Source organism: Mandrillus leucophaeus, unplaced genomic scaffold, assembly GCF_000951045.1.
Source record: "Mandrillus leucophaeus isolate KB7577 unplaced genomic scaffold, Mleu.le_1.0 Scaffold1621, whole genome shotgun sequence".
NCBI classification, from domain to species: Eukaryota; Metazoa; Chordata; class Mammalia; order Primates; family Cercopithecidae; genus Mandrillus; species Mandrillus leucophaeus.
In genome coordinates, this window is record NW_012101612.1 from 1,633 (window position 1) to 16,935 (window position 15,303).

Consider the following 15,303-nt stretch of genomic DNA (forward strand, 5'->3'; position numbering starts at 1 on the left):
TGAAATCTTTTCACATATTTAGACAAATTTGTTGCGAATTGTATTGATAAAATTTTAATGTGTAATTCTATTAAAAATAAGCCACCAGTCGGATCTTACAAACAGCTTATTGTAACAAAAATTTTTAATGGGATCTGACCAATTTCAGAGTTACAGATCTAGGCCTTTGTGAATGCTAGCTAATATTCCAATCAATCTGATGTTAGACCTTAGCTATTGCAGGGGAATGAAATAAAGTACAACAGAGTTAAAACTGACTTCAAATAAAGGCCTGATGGAGTTGAAGGAAAACAAACACAGCTGCCTTCAATAATTTCTGAATTCTAAAAGGACCAATCGTTGGCAAATATAAAAGAATATGGACCAGGCATGGTACTTCACGCCTGTAATCCCAGCACTTTGGGAGGCCAAGGCGGGTGGATCACCTGAGGTCAGGAGTGAGACCAGCCTGGCCAACATAGTGAAACCCCGTCTCTACTAAAAATACAAAAATTAGCTGGGTGTAGTGGCATACACCTATAATCCTAGGTACTTGGGAGGCTGAGGCAGGAGAATCACTTGAACCCAGGAGGTGGAGGTTGCAGTGAGCCAAGATCACACCACTGCACTCCAGCCTGGGTGACAGAGCAAGACTCCGTCTCAAAAAAAAAAAAAAAAAAATTTAAAAGGAAATAAAAGTATGGGGTTATTTTGAGAAACAGGGCATCTAAACTCTGAAACCTACAAGTGATGACAATTATGAAAGGTCAGTAGTGATACTTGTTGCAGGCTCATTGCCAGTATCATTTCTATAGAATTTTTTTTTTTCTTTGAGATGGAGTCTTGCTCTGTCACCCAGGCTGCAGTGCAATGGTGCAGTTTCAGCTCACTGCAACCTCCTCCTGTGTTCAAGCGATTCTCTTGCCTTGACCTCTCAATTAGCTGGGATTACAGGTGCATGCCACCACACCCAGCTAATTTTTGTATTGTTAGTAGAGACAGGGTTTCACCATGTTGGTCAGGCTGGTCTCGAACTCCTGACCTGATCCACCTTCCTTGGCCTCCCAAAGTGCTGGGGTTACAGGCGTGAGCCACTGCACCTGGACTTCCATCAGTTTTTTTGAAGATCTGCTATCTCTTCTTGTCTCAGGTAACAGGAGCAGCTACCCTCAAATTATTGAAAAAGTGCACACCAGAGTTTGCTGACCAAGCCCCCAGTCATGTACAGCCCTCCAGAAAAGCTCCCTTACCTTACAGATGAAAGCTACCACCAGGGAAGGGTCCCTTACCCCTCTTCTCTGGCTAACACCTGAGGAAAAACACATTTAATTATCACAAGGTAAATGTGAAAGTTGTCAAGACATCACAAACTGATTACGACCTGATACCTAATTTCACCTCGCATAAAAATTAAATGGACACTACTGTCCCAATACAAAGGCTGAAGACACTAATACACTCAAGAAGACTGTTCTCCCCCTACTTATGCGGAGGTTTTTTGGGTAAATGAAAAACACAAAACTCTCGCCAGAAAAACTTTAGAATGGCAAGTGAAATGTTTTTTAAATGACACATTTCACCTAGGACTGCAGAAGAGAGAGAAAAACATATTGTAATGTGCTTTATAACGCATATAACGTGAAATAACACAAAAGTTCAAAGGCCTGCAGAGAAAATGTTGGGGTCAGTCTTCACCCAGTGCCATCCAAACAAGGACAGCATATAGGGGTCAGCCAGTTCTCAGTCACTAGATAAGACCTCAGGACAGAAAGAGGAGCTGCCGAGCTTTGCCAGCGCTGGTCTTCTGTTAAGGACAGCAAACTCCTGAAGCAGCCCAACTCCTGAGTTAATCTAAACTTGGACTTTTAACTCCATTTCCCAGTGGGCTGTCATTCTGGAAGAAGAGGTGCAGATCCTCTCACTGATTTGACTATCTCATTGGCTTTGCAGTTATAGTTTCCACATTAAACGGAAAATTTGCATGAAAGTTACATTAATGAAAAATACAAAACGAATCGTTTGTCAGGCCCTGTTCTCTGGGAAAACAGAACAGTTTTGGGCCTACCCAGACCCTGTGGCCAAAACTGCGGACTGGCTGTTATTAAAGCTCCAGGCTGCCACCTTTACAACAACCCTTCTCATTCCCCCCAAGGGCCAAGTCATAAGCAGCCCAGGAAGAAGTATCTGTTTACACACGTGGCTTTCTTATAATAATGACTCTCTTCAAGCATTACGAGGCAGAGAATTAAGAAAACACGAGCTTTTCCGCCGCTCTGTTTTGTTTATACTATTACCACGGGGAAGGTGCGGCTCATTCTCATTTGACTCGGAGTCTGAAGATTGCTCTGGACTGAGCCTGCCGAGAGGCCTTTCTGGACTCTGCCATGGTTGGTGCTTTCCACTCCTCTGTTCACCTGGTCAGTACAGACACCACCACATTACACACTGCACAAGGTGAGCGGAGAGTCGAGGCCCAGATGTTTATATGTGGGAATGCCAGAATGCCAATGAAATCAGCACACCTTTTACTATACAGTAGGAAATAACTAGTTAATTTCCTACCTGGTTTCTGGGGTGCACTTACGTCCATTAATCTTTATGTTTCTGCTTAGCTCACAGCCTTGACCATGGTACCAGCTCAACAATGTGTTATATAAACAGCATGTGAGTTGTAGACATGCGTATTTATTATGACTCCCACTCAAAAACATAGGCCTAAAGGGTACCTATCTCCAGAGGGAGCCTTGTTTTACATTTAGTTAAGGCTCAAGATCAGGGGAAAAAAATTAGCTGCTCTAAGAAGCTAAAGCACAGCTGCAACGACGATGAACATAAGTTCATTCATTGAGGGCTGCCAGGCACTGAAAAAACGATGGTCAGCAAAACTGAGCATGTTAACATCGATCACGCAAGTGACACGTGAAAGTTACCTGTCACATGCAATGGAGCGGAGAACAGGGTGCTAGAAATGAACAAAGGGATGCAACTGAGGCTGGAGGTGGCTACAGCAGGCCTCAGGTGTGAGAAGGCATCTGAGCAGGAGGAGCGAGCCAGTCAATGGGACTGCTGATCAGCCCATCACAGCACTGGCCTAGGAGCACCTGTGCCATTGCTCTAACTCATTCCTCCCCTCCCTGCTACCTTCTGCCTTCAGTCAGCATAAGCCTCATCTCCGCCAGGTTCTGGACTTCTCTGGCCTTTGCTGGGTGCTCTGGTCTGTTACCCATCAGCACTACTTGGTAAGCATCACATTAGTTAGTATTATCAAGGAAATACCCCTACTGCTTGGTACTCTCTTTATATATAAGTAAAACCAGACAAGAATGTCTTTAGCCAAGCTCAAGGACAAGACTAATTCTTTTCCTAAGCTAAGACCACATCATTTGGCCCTGGTACTTCAGAATTTGTAGGAGCTTCTAACCCCCTTGTAAGTTGCTGTAATCATTATTTATTTTAAAAAATCTATCTGTGCAAACCTCTTCATGATCCTCTCATCAAAAGAGAGTACTTACGCCTGTGGGAAAAAACCTCCAAGCGATGAATGTGCAAACCTGAATGCAATCTATTTACTGAGAGTGCCTGATTACCTAATATTCCAAAGCAAAATCACTAACATTAGGCATGAGTTAGATGTGCTTATCCGTAAGATTATAAGCTCCTTAAGGGCAGGGGCCATACCTTAATTCCTCAGCTGAAGTTTCTAATCATGCTCAGAACACAAAACAGGGTGCCCAAAGCAAGTGTTCAGTTTCTATGTTCACCCATGTTTTCCTTACTCGGACCTACACCCTCCTCCTGGGAAACCTGGCTTTCATACTCACTGTGTATGGGGATCTGGTAAACTGTCATGGTTTCATCCTTGTATTCGGGGGCAGAGTGGGGCCGCACAGCTACAAGAAAAGCACACAACAGCAAAGCGATTGCATCAGTGAAGATGTGTGGGAAGAGTAATTGCCAGGATCACCAACCACTGAGCAACTGAACTGCCTCAGAATTATGGTGGGAATCTGACATGAAAACCAGACTTTCTAAGGAGATTACCATTGTTAGGAAATAAATAGAAGTGTATTTTGGTCAGCCATTTATATTTACTACAGCCAGATGAAAAGACATTACAATCATTGGTGACGATCCGTTAAAAATGTAAAAACAAGAAACCAGTACTCGACTTTCAGAGGCCCAAGTTAACAAACAGAATTGTGAAGCCAGGGAACCCATCATCTCAACCAGAAGAGCTGATGTATATTTTGAAACAAAGTATTAGTGTTTCTATAAAAGAGGAGTATTAACAAGCCACAGATGCGCACCAGTGCCAGGACAAGGGCCCTGCTAGCATCCTCGGTGAGGCCTCTTCCCATCAAGAGTCTTCCCATCCGCTACACAGCTGGAGCTGCGTTTCAATGTACAAAGTTGGCCATAAAACCTTTAGGAGCTCCTCGTCACCCCCGCCCCCAACTCAAAGCAACTCAACGACGAGAAGCACCTCTGGAACTGAGGCAGAGCCCTGCTGTCTGGATGGAGGATGCTACCCAGCATGTACACAGGCATGCATCGGCTGTTCAATCACTGCTGCCGACCTGGCCCCTATTTTTGCAGCATGAGGTGGGAGCACAGAAAATGTCACTATTTAAAAAACACATCTCCAGCCAGGCGTGGTAGCTCACTTTCTCACTTTGGGAGGCTGAGGTGGGCAGACCACAAGGTCAAGAGATCAAGACCATCCTGGCCAACATGGGGAAACCCCGTCTCTACTAAAAATACAAAAAATTAGCTGGGCGTGATGGTGCGCGCCTGTAGTCCCAGCTACTCGGGAGGCTGAGGCGGGAGAATCCCTTGAACCCAGGAGGTGAAGGGTGCAGTGAGCTGAGATCGCGCCACTGCACTCCAGCCTGGTGAGAGAGTGAGACTCCATCTATTTAAAAAAAAAAAAAAGTTCTCACGGTGGTGAAGCATTTGATTTTGAGATTTAATGTTGATTTTTTAATGGATTCTAATTTGAGAGGTCAGGGCATATATGAGTTAGAAATACCAGATAATGAGTCACAAAGACATACCCAGTTCTATTCCTTTTAATGGACCAGAAAATATTTTGATTGCTTCGAGGTATTTTTCCTAATGAAAAACAAAGAAATGAGCAGTTATGGCTGAACAAAAGTAGAACACAGCAACTACTCAAGTATTTAAAGGTTACCAATAGGTAGCAACATAAAACAAAGCTTAGTAAGTATTTTGAACATCATTTACTACAAATATTTACTGAGTATCCATTATGTCAGATGCCAAGGACACAGCAGGAAAAAGAGATGGAGTCCTTGCTCTAATCATGCCAGTGGAGGAGACAAAATGAAACATGATAACACAAACAGCTTAGTGGCAGTATGCTAAGTGCTCTGCCAGGAAAATGAAAAATACAGAGGGCCGGGATCCAACTTGTCTGGAGAAGGAGACAGTTCTGGAGTAAATGACCCTCTAGCTGAGCCCTGAAAGTTCAGTAACAACACAGGCAGCAATTAGAAGAGGCAGAGGGAACTTGTGGAAGGGCGAAAGTCCTGAAGAAGACAGTTAGAGGGGTGTAAGAGTCAGCCCATGCAGCTACAGCTCAGCGATGGGTACAGATGGAAGTAAGGGTAGGGGCTGGGGCCTACAGGACTTATAGGCCATATCAGGTGTTTTGGATTGTATTGCAATGGGGAGCCCATGAAAGGCTTTAGGGTGGCAAGTGAAACATCACTTTTCTGTCTTAATGTGAACTCTCTGGCTGCTGTGAGGCAGATGGATTACAGGAAGACGAGAATGGATATGGGAGGCTACTGTAGTTTACAGGTGCAGAAAACAGAGATAAGGAAGGCCTCGATAAGAGACAAATGGATGGATTTCAAACGTTATTTTGGGGAAAGACTTAACAGGTCCTGGTGACTTTTTTCTCAAGAACTGGAAAATGAACTGTTACATTCAACAACACACACACGACTTCCCACGAGTGTAATAAGCTGGTCTGAAAGGTAAGAAGATGTCAGAAATGTACTGAATAAAACAAAAGCTGACCTTTCTTGTGTGCCTACTTGGTGCCAAACAAATCTAATAAAGCGATCTAGTGCTTTATATGGGCTACATCATTTAATCTTTAACAACTCTACGAAACATGATAGTAATTTTACAGATCAATAAACTAAAGCTCAGAAAGGTAAAGTAACTCGTTTAAGGTCACACAGTTAATCAGGCTTTGAACTCATTTTAACCTGAAAGGGGAAGCGTTTCAACGACCAGGTATCTCTGGAGGGCAGAAGACTGATTTGCAAAAAGGAAAACTCTTGTTACTGACATTACAAAAGGAAAGGTTGGTTTTGAAAGACGTGTCAGGAAAGACTCACCAGTTGCGGAGGTCCAGAAAGTACACACTTGGGAAGCCCGGTTTCCTTTAAAGTAAGAATCATTCCTAAAAAGGATGCATAAAATCAGATCTCTCATCAACTTCACCTGTCGTCACTAACAGGAGGAGCACGCTATACTAATCCAGCTATTTATCTACATCTCCTCTTTCCAGCTTTGGAAGTATCACCAGGCAAGATGTACAGAGCAGAAGTGATGCCAGCCAGAGGTGTAACGGACATCAAATATTCTTTAAATGCCTCTAGAATAGGCTGAACTGTTACTAGGGTGAAGTAGCAAGGCATCCAGTGTGCAAAATTTAAGGAATCATGAAAGTGAAGGGCGGCACCCTAAATGCCTCACCCTAGTCTCAGTCCTGAGAAGGGAGATTGGTCTAACACTTCACTCCTTCCTGTACATTCCACCAAGCCCACAGAATTTGGATGCATCACAATCCTGACCTTCTAGTTGAGAGACATAAATGACAGGGTAATCTGGACAGTGGGTATGCGTGCGGCTGCCAATGGCGTCTACGGTAAACATATTAACTATAATCACCACCACTAGACTCTCCAGTTTACTGCCACAAATCTCTGGCCCCACAACCCAAGAAACTAAGTGGATGGTAACACTTAGAAGGGGTATCCATATTAAAATCTGTTCTTCTGAGTCACAGCTTTTAATGCTCTGTGCTGCAGCTGACTCGGCTGCTATAAAAAGAATTCCAGCCCAGGTGCGGTGGCTCATGCCTATAATCCCAGCACTTTGGGAGGCCAAGGCAGGAGGATTGCTTGAACCCAGAAGTTTGAGACCAGCCTGGGCAACATGGCAAAACGCAGTCGCTACAAAAAATACAAAAAAAAATTAGCCAGGTGTGGTGGGGCGGGCCTGTGGTCCCAACGATTTGGGAGGCTGAGGTGAGGGGATCACCTGAGCCCAGGAGGCAGAGGTTGCAGTGAGCCAAGATCACGCCACTGACAAAAAAAAAAAAAAGTCTAGCTGCCCACCCCACCCCAGACGCGGAAAAACAGTCAAGCAGGTTAAATTCCCGGAGACTTCCCACCAGCCTCTGACAATGCAAAGAATATACTCACCACTTAAGCCACCAACATTAGACCAGTGCATTCGAGTCAGGAATATGTTATCCAGGCGAGCAACTTTCAACCTAAGAATGAGAAAGCATTTAAACAGGATAACATGAACAGAACAAGGACCACTTTTGCTATAAAAAACACCTGGCCTCTCATTTCAGCTTTCAAGCCCCGTAATCAACTCCCCCTCCAAAAGCAAGAGACTGACTCACTTGTGCTCCTGCATGAGTCTCTGAACGCCTTCTCCACAGTTGAAGAGGTATCTACAAGACAAACATTACACAAGACATTCAGAAGGTTTTATTCTGTAAACTGACACCAATTAGTTGCTTTATGGTAGACGCTGGAAAAAAAAAAAAAAAGAAAAAAAAAATTAAAAGTCCATGTTGGACTACCGAACCACATTTCTGCTATTAGGATGGTGGGTTTTGAGTCCTCCATAGGAGAGGTGGAGGGGAGTGGGGGCCCGTGTGTGTGGGTGCTGGGACAAAACGGGTTCTTTCCCCATCACTGGCTACACACCATATCTGTCCACTCCACACGCTAACAAAGACCTTGGGGTGCAAGGAAGAGGGTGGAGCTCCGAAAGTGCTGACAGCCACGCCGGGCCCTAGGGCTGGGAAGAGGACGCTCTCACCCAAGTCTGAAGTTCTTCACAGATCCCCAGAAATCACACAGATGCAAAGAATCTGGGATTTCCCACCCACCATAACTTTACGAACCCCCGCTACAGTGAACCACATTTGTGAAGTAGGGAAGCCGAAGCCCTGGGAGGTGCCCCGATGCTCAGAGGCTGCACCGCACTGAGGGCCCGGCGGGACGGGGCGTGGCTCGTTGAGGGAACCCCAGGCGCGGCACACCGACCGGTTGAACTCGGAGAAGACGTAGAGCGCGGCGCCCGCGTCCCGGCTGCCCACTGCCACCACCTGCAGGTACACGGTGTTCGCGCCGCCGAAGGACCCCGACGGGCCGCGCTTCTCTCGCGTGCGCAGGTGCCGCAGCGGGTCCTTGGGCGGCCGCTGGCGGCGGGCGGATCCCTGCGATATGGTGCGTCCAGATGTGTATAAGAGACAGTTCTCTCGCGTGCGCAGGTGCCGCAGCGGGTCCTTGGGCGGCCGCTGGCGGCGGGCGGATCCCTGCGATATGGTGCGTCCCTGCGACATGGTGCGTCCAGCCGCGGACCGCAACAGCGAGCAAAGCGCCCACATGCGCCCGTCTTCACTAACACTAAGAAAAGCCGCCGGTCACCTCAGTCCGCGCGTCCCACGCACCGCACAGCCGCTCCGCATGGCAGATTCAGCCAGTCAGCGCGCCGTGCACCGAGCTGCCCGCCTACGCGAGGCTGCTCATCCAATAGAAAGGAGTCTTACTGCTCGGGCCTTGTCAATTGTCAGCGGCCATAGAGTAGAGGAATACTAGAGCGTCTCAAGCGGCCCCGGTCTGTTCCGGTTTCCTGGCCTCCATTTTTTCCGGAAGCTGTTTTTCTCCTGGGGCGGGACTTCCGGAAGCACCGTGTCAGGAAAGGCGTTTCTGTGGAAGGCGGGTCTTAGGAGTTCCGCTGAGATGGCGCCTGTTCCCACCAGATAAGAGCTGTGCCCTCAGGGCACGTCAGCTGCTTAGAGTTTGAGTTTGAGGTGATTGTAGTGGTTGTGAGGATTAAATGTGAGGAGATCAATTGTATTGAGCATTAGCATAAAAGGCGCTTTTGCTGATTTTGTTTCCATTGTAATTCGTATGCATACGTGTTAGAACATGATCATTTTTACGTGGTGGCGCGCGCCAGTAGTCCAGGGAGGCTGAGGCAGGAGAATCGCTTAAGCCCGGGAGGCGGAGGTTGCGGTGAGTCAAAATCGCGCCACTGCACTGCAGCCTGGGTGACAGCGAGAGCCTGTCTCAAAACAAAACAAAAGGAAACAAACAAAAAATGTAGTGTTTTCTGGAAAGAAAAGCAAGAGTAGAGGACAAGCTCTAAAGCAAGAGAGTCTTGGCTCATTCGTTAGCTGCGTGATCTTGACCTCTCAGAGCCTCAGCTTTCTTATCTCTAAAACGTGAGTAATAACAGCAATAACAGTATCTCCTGCTTCAGAATATATTTAGAATTCAGTCACCTGATAATATAGCAGTAGCCCTTTGAGTGGCTCTGTCACAGAAGAGGCACCCAGTAAATGATAGAAAATTAAAATACAAGATGTTTCAACTCATATACAATATAGCTGACCAGGGACATCAGAGAGATAGATGTTCCAATACCAGCTCTTTGAAAAAAACACCTAATCCCCTCTTAGGTGGCTAATGAGGATTTCTCCCTGAAAGGAATTTCAGTTAAAGTCGCTAGAAATACAGGGAGCTCCCTTAGGGAGATAATTTACGTGGAAGGTCCACTCACATATGATTTTTTTAAGATAGTTTACCTGGAAGCTTCACTGAAATATGATTTTTTTTTTAAATAAATACTGAAAAATGTCACTTTTATTCAGGAAGTAGGGGAGATTCAAGTCATATAGATTCCTACTCGAAATTCTTGACACCTGACTTTCCAGGATCACATTTTCATATGTAGACCAGTTTCCTCTTGGTTTCTTCAGTTAAGTCAAAACTACACGTCCCTCTTTCCCCATATATTTTTGCTCATTAGTGTATTTCTTGAGCTGTTTTCATTCAAATATGAAATTTTTTATGAAAGATTACCACCCACTGTGTGAAAACATTTTGTACTTGAAATAACCATCCCAGTGAGGGTCAGGAAAACACTTCAGATCTACTTTACACAGTTAGAGGACTTTACAAACTGAGAAGATGATCGTACCACCATCTCCATAAGTATTCAAAGTAAAAACGATAGTTTTTAAAAGCTGCTTAAGGGTTGGGCACCGTGGCTCATATCTGTAATCCCAGCATTTTGGGAGGCCAAGGCGGGAGAATAGCTTCAGGCTAGTAGTTCAAAACCTGCTCTGTGGCCAGGCATGGTGGCTTACACCTCCCAGCATTTTGGGAGGCTGAGGCGGGTGGATCACCTGAGGTCAGGAGTTCGAGACCAGCCTGGCCAACATGGCGAAACCCCGTCTCTACTAAAAACACAAAAATTAGCTGGGAGTGGTTGCATGTGCCTGTAATCCCAGCTACTGGGGAGGCTGAGGCAGGAGAATCACTTGAACCCCCAGAGGCGGAGGTTGCAGTGAGCCAAGATCGTGCCATTGCACTCCAGCCTGGGCGACAGAGGGAGACTCCATCTCAAAAACAAACAAACAAACAAACCAGCTCTGGCAACAAAGCAAGACCTCATCTCTACCAAAAAAGACTAAAAAATTTAAAAATAAATAAATAAAAATTAGCTGGACATGGTGGCACGCACCTCTTGTCCCAGCTACTCTGTAAGCTGAGACAGGAGGATCACATGAACCCAGGGGTTTGAAGCTGCAGTGAGCTGTGATCATACCACTTTACTCCAGCCTGGCTGACAGAACGAGATGCTCCTTAAAAAAAAAAAAATTATTAAAACTGCTTTTTAAAAGTGTAGTGCAATAGAACACAGATTTTTTTCCTGCGATGAGTGCTTTGATCCTTTTAAAAATATATATCAAATTTCACACACACACAAAACATTGGTTCCTCTATTTTATTGGTGCCGTATGTTCACGTCTATCCATTGGGTAATCTCAAACTACTTATCTCAAAATTATAGGAGGAATCACTTTTGGTTATCTACTTATATAAAATTCCGAGGGCTGGATGGTATTCAGGTTGTTTCTAGGGCCCAGTGTACCTTTCTGCGCTTACACTCTGGGTCATATTTTTATTCCTGGTATATGAAGACAATAGCTAGTACTTCTTCAATCTGAGGTTATACTGGAATGTAAATTTCATGAGCCTGGGATTTGTCTATCTGGTCCTCTGCTGTATCATTATCTGCTAGGACAGAGTCTGGCTTGTGGCAGACAATAAATACCAGGAAATTAGAAGCAAGCCAGTAGCTTAAACGAGGTTTTCAATTTACAACTAAGCAGGGCCTAAAATTCAATCAAGACAACAATGAATGTGTTTTCTGAAGGCGATTGGTTTGATTGGTACCTCCAAAAGGACAGTTCAGAGAGTCTGAAACAGAAAAGTGTCTCTGGACTTGCTGGAGTAGAGGTAGCCTGACCATTGGGACAGCAGAGAAAGTGGAAATCGAGGTGACAGACTTTCAGAAGTCAGTGATATCAACAATTAATATAATCCAGCCACTTCCTCTTGCTTTGAGTCTCTTTTTGTTATTCATTTTGTATATGGGCAACTTGTGGCTTGAAATAACCTTCAGTTCTTTTGTTGCTCACAGTTCTCTGCTCCTTGCAGTGGCTGCTGGGTGGCTCAATGGGAGTGGAACCTTTGACATGGCCCCACTCACAGGTGTGGGTCCTGGGTAATGGCTCTGCTGGGTGTGCTTTGGTTCATTTCCCATTGCCTCTTCATCCATGTAGACTGTCCACATTCAGGAGTCAGACTGAGCTTCTTTGAATGGTGGTCAGCCTCCAGGAGGAGGAAGTGAAATTGCAGTGCTTCTGAAGAATTAGGCCCAGAAGTCAATGCAAGACACACACAGCACCCACCTAGATTCAAATGGAGGAAAATTCTATTCTACCTGTTGAGGGGAGAAGTGTCAAAGTCAAATTGCAAAAGGGCCCTTGAAATGGAAAAGTCCAGGCTTTCGTGGAACCCTTTGATTATTCTAGGAGGTTCTATGAAGAGATGGCTGCCAGGCAGAATCATCTGGCCAATGAATGCTGGGAACAGTACATTTTCATATGCCTGTAGTTGCAAAGGTATAATTTATAATTTGACTTTCTGCTGTACACGCTAATAACTATGGTTGCCATAAGCTGGTCCACTCATCTATGGCCATTTCTTGGGTGTATTCATAAGTCAGACTTTTGTACCTACAAAGCTGGGACAGTTCCTGGGATCCTCAAGATCTGGTGATCTGACCAGGGGACACATACTTTAGGGCTCTGTCTGAAATACCCTGTGGCCTTCACACAGACGTTCATTCATTGATTCATTCAATACACTTATACACACACACACATGAGTTTCTAGACACTGTTCTAGGGTTCTAGATACTGTACTAAGACCTTGGTATACAGAAAGACCAACAAGGTCTTGCTCTCAGAAAGCTCAGAAAGTTGGTGTCTTGGGCACTAGGATGGGGCCCCAGGGCACACAAGAAAATGTTATAATAGAATCAGGACAGGGATGCTTTTGTCTTCATTGGGTCTGAGGTGTTTCCGGTTTAGAGCTGTAGAAACCCAACAACTCCAAACTTGATGGCCACAATGCATCGGAGGGAGAATTGGTTTTTGAAACAAAAGTTACTTTGGGCTGGGCACGATGGCTCACACCTGTAATCCCAGCACTTTGAGAGGCCCAGGCGGGTGGATCACTTGAGGTCAGGAGTTCGAGACCAGCCTGGCCAACACGGCGAAACCCTATCTCTGCTGAAAGTACAAAAATTAGCCAGGCGTGGTGGGGGGTGCCTGTAACCCCAGCTGCTCGGGAGGCTGAGGCAGGAGAATCACTGGAACCCGGGAGGTGGAAGTTGCAGTGAGCCAACATCATGCCACTGCACTCCAGCCTGGGCAATAGAGTGAGACTCAGTCTCATCAACAACAACAAAAAAAGTCTGCAGTCATGTACAGCAATGTCCTAGACCTTCACATTCACTCACCACTCACTGATGCACACCAGGCAACTTACAATCCTGCAAGTTCCATTCATGGTAAGTGCCTTATTCAGGTGCTAATCTTTTTTTTTTTTTTTTTTGAGATGGAGTTTCACTCTTGTTGCCCGGGCTGGAGTGCAATGGTACAATCTCGGCTCGCCACAACCTCTGCCTCCTGGGTTCAAGCAATTCTCCTGCCTCAGCCTCCCGAGTAGCTGGGATTAGTCATGCACCACCACACCCGGCTGATTTTTTTTGTATTTTTAGTAGAGATGGGGTTTCTCCGTGTTGGTCAGGCTAGCCTCGTACTCCCATCATCGGGAGATCCACCCAACTCAGCCTCCCAAAGTGCTGGGATTATAGGCGTGAGCCACCATGCCCGGCTTAGGTGCTAATTTTTTATACCACATTTTCACTGTATCTTTTCCATGTTTAGATAGATTTAGATACAGAAATACTTACCATTGTGTTACAATTGCCTGCGGTATTTAGTACAGTCACATGCAGCACTGGTTTGTAGCCTAGGCACAATAGGTTGTACCATACAGCACAGGTGTGCAGTAGGCTGTACCATGTAGGTTTGCGTTTGTGCCCTCTGTGATGTTTGCACAATGGCAAAATTCCCTAACAAGGCATTTCCCAGAACGTATCCTTGCCATTAAGTGATGCATGACTCTACACCAGAAACCAGAAAGAAAGAAGAAAGGAAAGTAACTCAGCCTGGCTCAGGCTCGGAGAGGCTGCAGCTCTGCCGTAATTAATGCCACCCAAGCTTTGTCACCTTTAGATCCTCAGGGCCAAGCAGGTGCCCAGGAATTCGTGGAGCTCAGTTAGTGTGTACTGAGGGCATGGAGCATCTGCCCAGCCTGAGTCACCCCAGGCTGCCATCCCCAAATACCACAGACTGAGTGGCTTCCCCAAGACGTCAATTTTCTCAGTTCTGGAGGTTGAAAGTCCAAGATCAAGGTGTGAGCAGGGCTGGTCTCTCTCTCCTGAGGCCTCTCTCTTTGCAAATGGCCGCCTTCTTGCGGTATCTTAATGTGGTCTTTCCTCTGTGCTCACATGGCCTGGTGTGTCTCATGTGTCCTAATCTCCTCTTATAGGGACACCGGTGAGCTTGGATTAGGATCTACCCTAACAGCCTCGTTTAATTAATCACCTCCTTAAAGGCCCTATCTCCAAATGTTGCATCGTGAGGCACTGGGGATTACAGCTTCAACAGGTGAGTTTTGACCTACCTAGCCAACATGGTGAAACCCCGTCTCTACTAAAAATACAAAAATTAATCAGGCATGGTGGCGGGCGCTTGTAATCCTAGCTACTGGGGAGGCAGAGGCAGGAGAATTGCTTGAACTCGGGAGGCGGAGGTTGCAGTGAGCCGGGATCATGGCACTGCACTCCAGTCTGGGCGACAGAGCAAGAATCCGTCCAAAAAAAAAAAAAAAGGAATGGTGTCAGAGAAGGCTTCTCACAGAACATATGGCACGATTCGGATTTAGAAACAATTGAGAGATTTCCAGGATGGCAAGATGAGGAAGGCTATTCTATCCAGAGCGGGCGGCATGGAGACAGGAAAGGTAGGAGTGTGCCAAGAAGCGATAGGACACACAGCAGTTCACTGAGGGTTCACGTCGTCATACGCACACTTTCCACACACGTGTCCAGATCACCTGCTCCTCCCAGCGCTCTTGTGAGGTGTAGCCTATTGCTATTCTCATTGCACAGGTGAGAAACTGAGGCTGAAAGGGCTTACTTGCACAAGAGCATGCACACCCCGGCTGCTTAGTTGCGGAGTTCACGTTCCTCCCAAGCCACTATTTCGCCTCAAACAGTTGCTATTACTGTAGGATACATTCAGGATGAAGTAGGATGAAGGAGGGTCGGCGAGGAGGCTGGCAGTCGGCGAAAGTCACAACATGAAGGACGTTGGGGGTTTCCTTTTATCCTTTCATCCTTTCATCCTGCAGTCCTGCCTCCAGTTCTCCCGGGTCGGAGGACGGGGCGCAAAATCGGGTCCTGGAGGAGTGCGATGCGCGCCCGTGGTCACTAGAGGGCGCAGAAGCGCCGGCCCTGGGGAAGGCTGAGCCAGGAGGCGGGATCTCAGATCGCTGCGAGTTTGATTTATTCTCAGGGATCTGAGAATTCTAGAATTCTTCAGTTTAACACTTT

At 46.1% G+C, this 15,303-nt stretch overlaps 1 protein-coding gene across 1 annotated transcript; it reads right to left on the bottom strand.

The window, feature by feature from the left end:
- Positions 1 to 1,229: 1,229 nt before the first annotated feature.
- LOC105536679 (zinc phosphodiesterase ELAC protein 2-like) lies at positions 1,230 to 8,602 on the bottom strand (the record flags this gene model as incomplete). The annotated part of the gene is made up of 8 exons (XM_011976107.1): positions 8,304 to 8,602; positions 7,652 to 7,702; positions 7,443 to 7,513; positions 6,351 to 6,415; positions 5,034 to 5,091; positions 3,801 to 3,869; positions 2,274 to 2,393; positions 1,230 to 1,288 (listed from the first exon to the last, which is right to left on the bottom strand). Coding segments are annotated over exons 1-8 (792 nt in total), but the record flags the coding sequence as incomplete, so codon positions are not given.
- Positions 8,603 to 15,303: the final 6,701 nt, after the last annotated feature.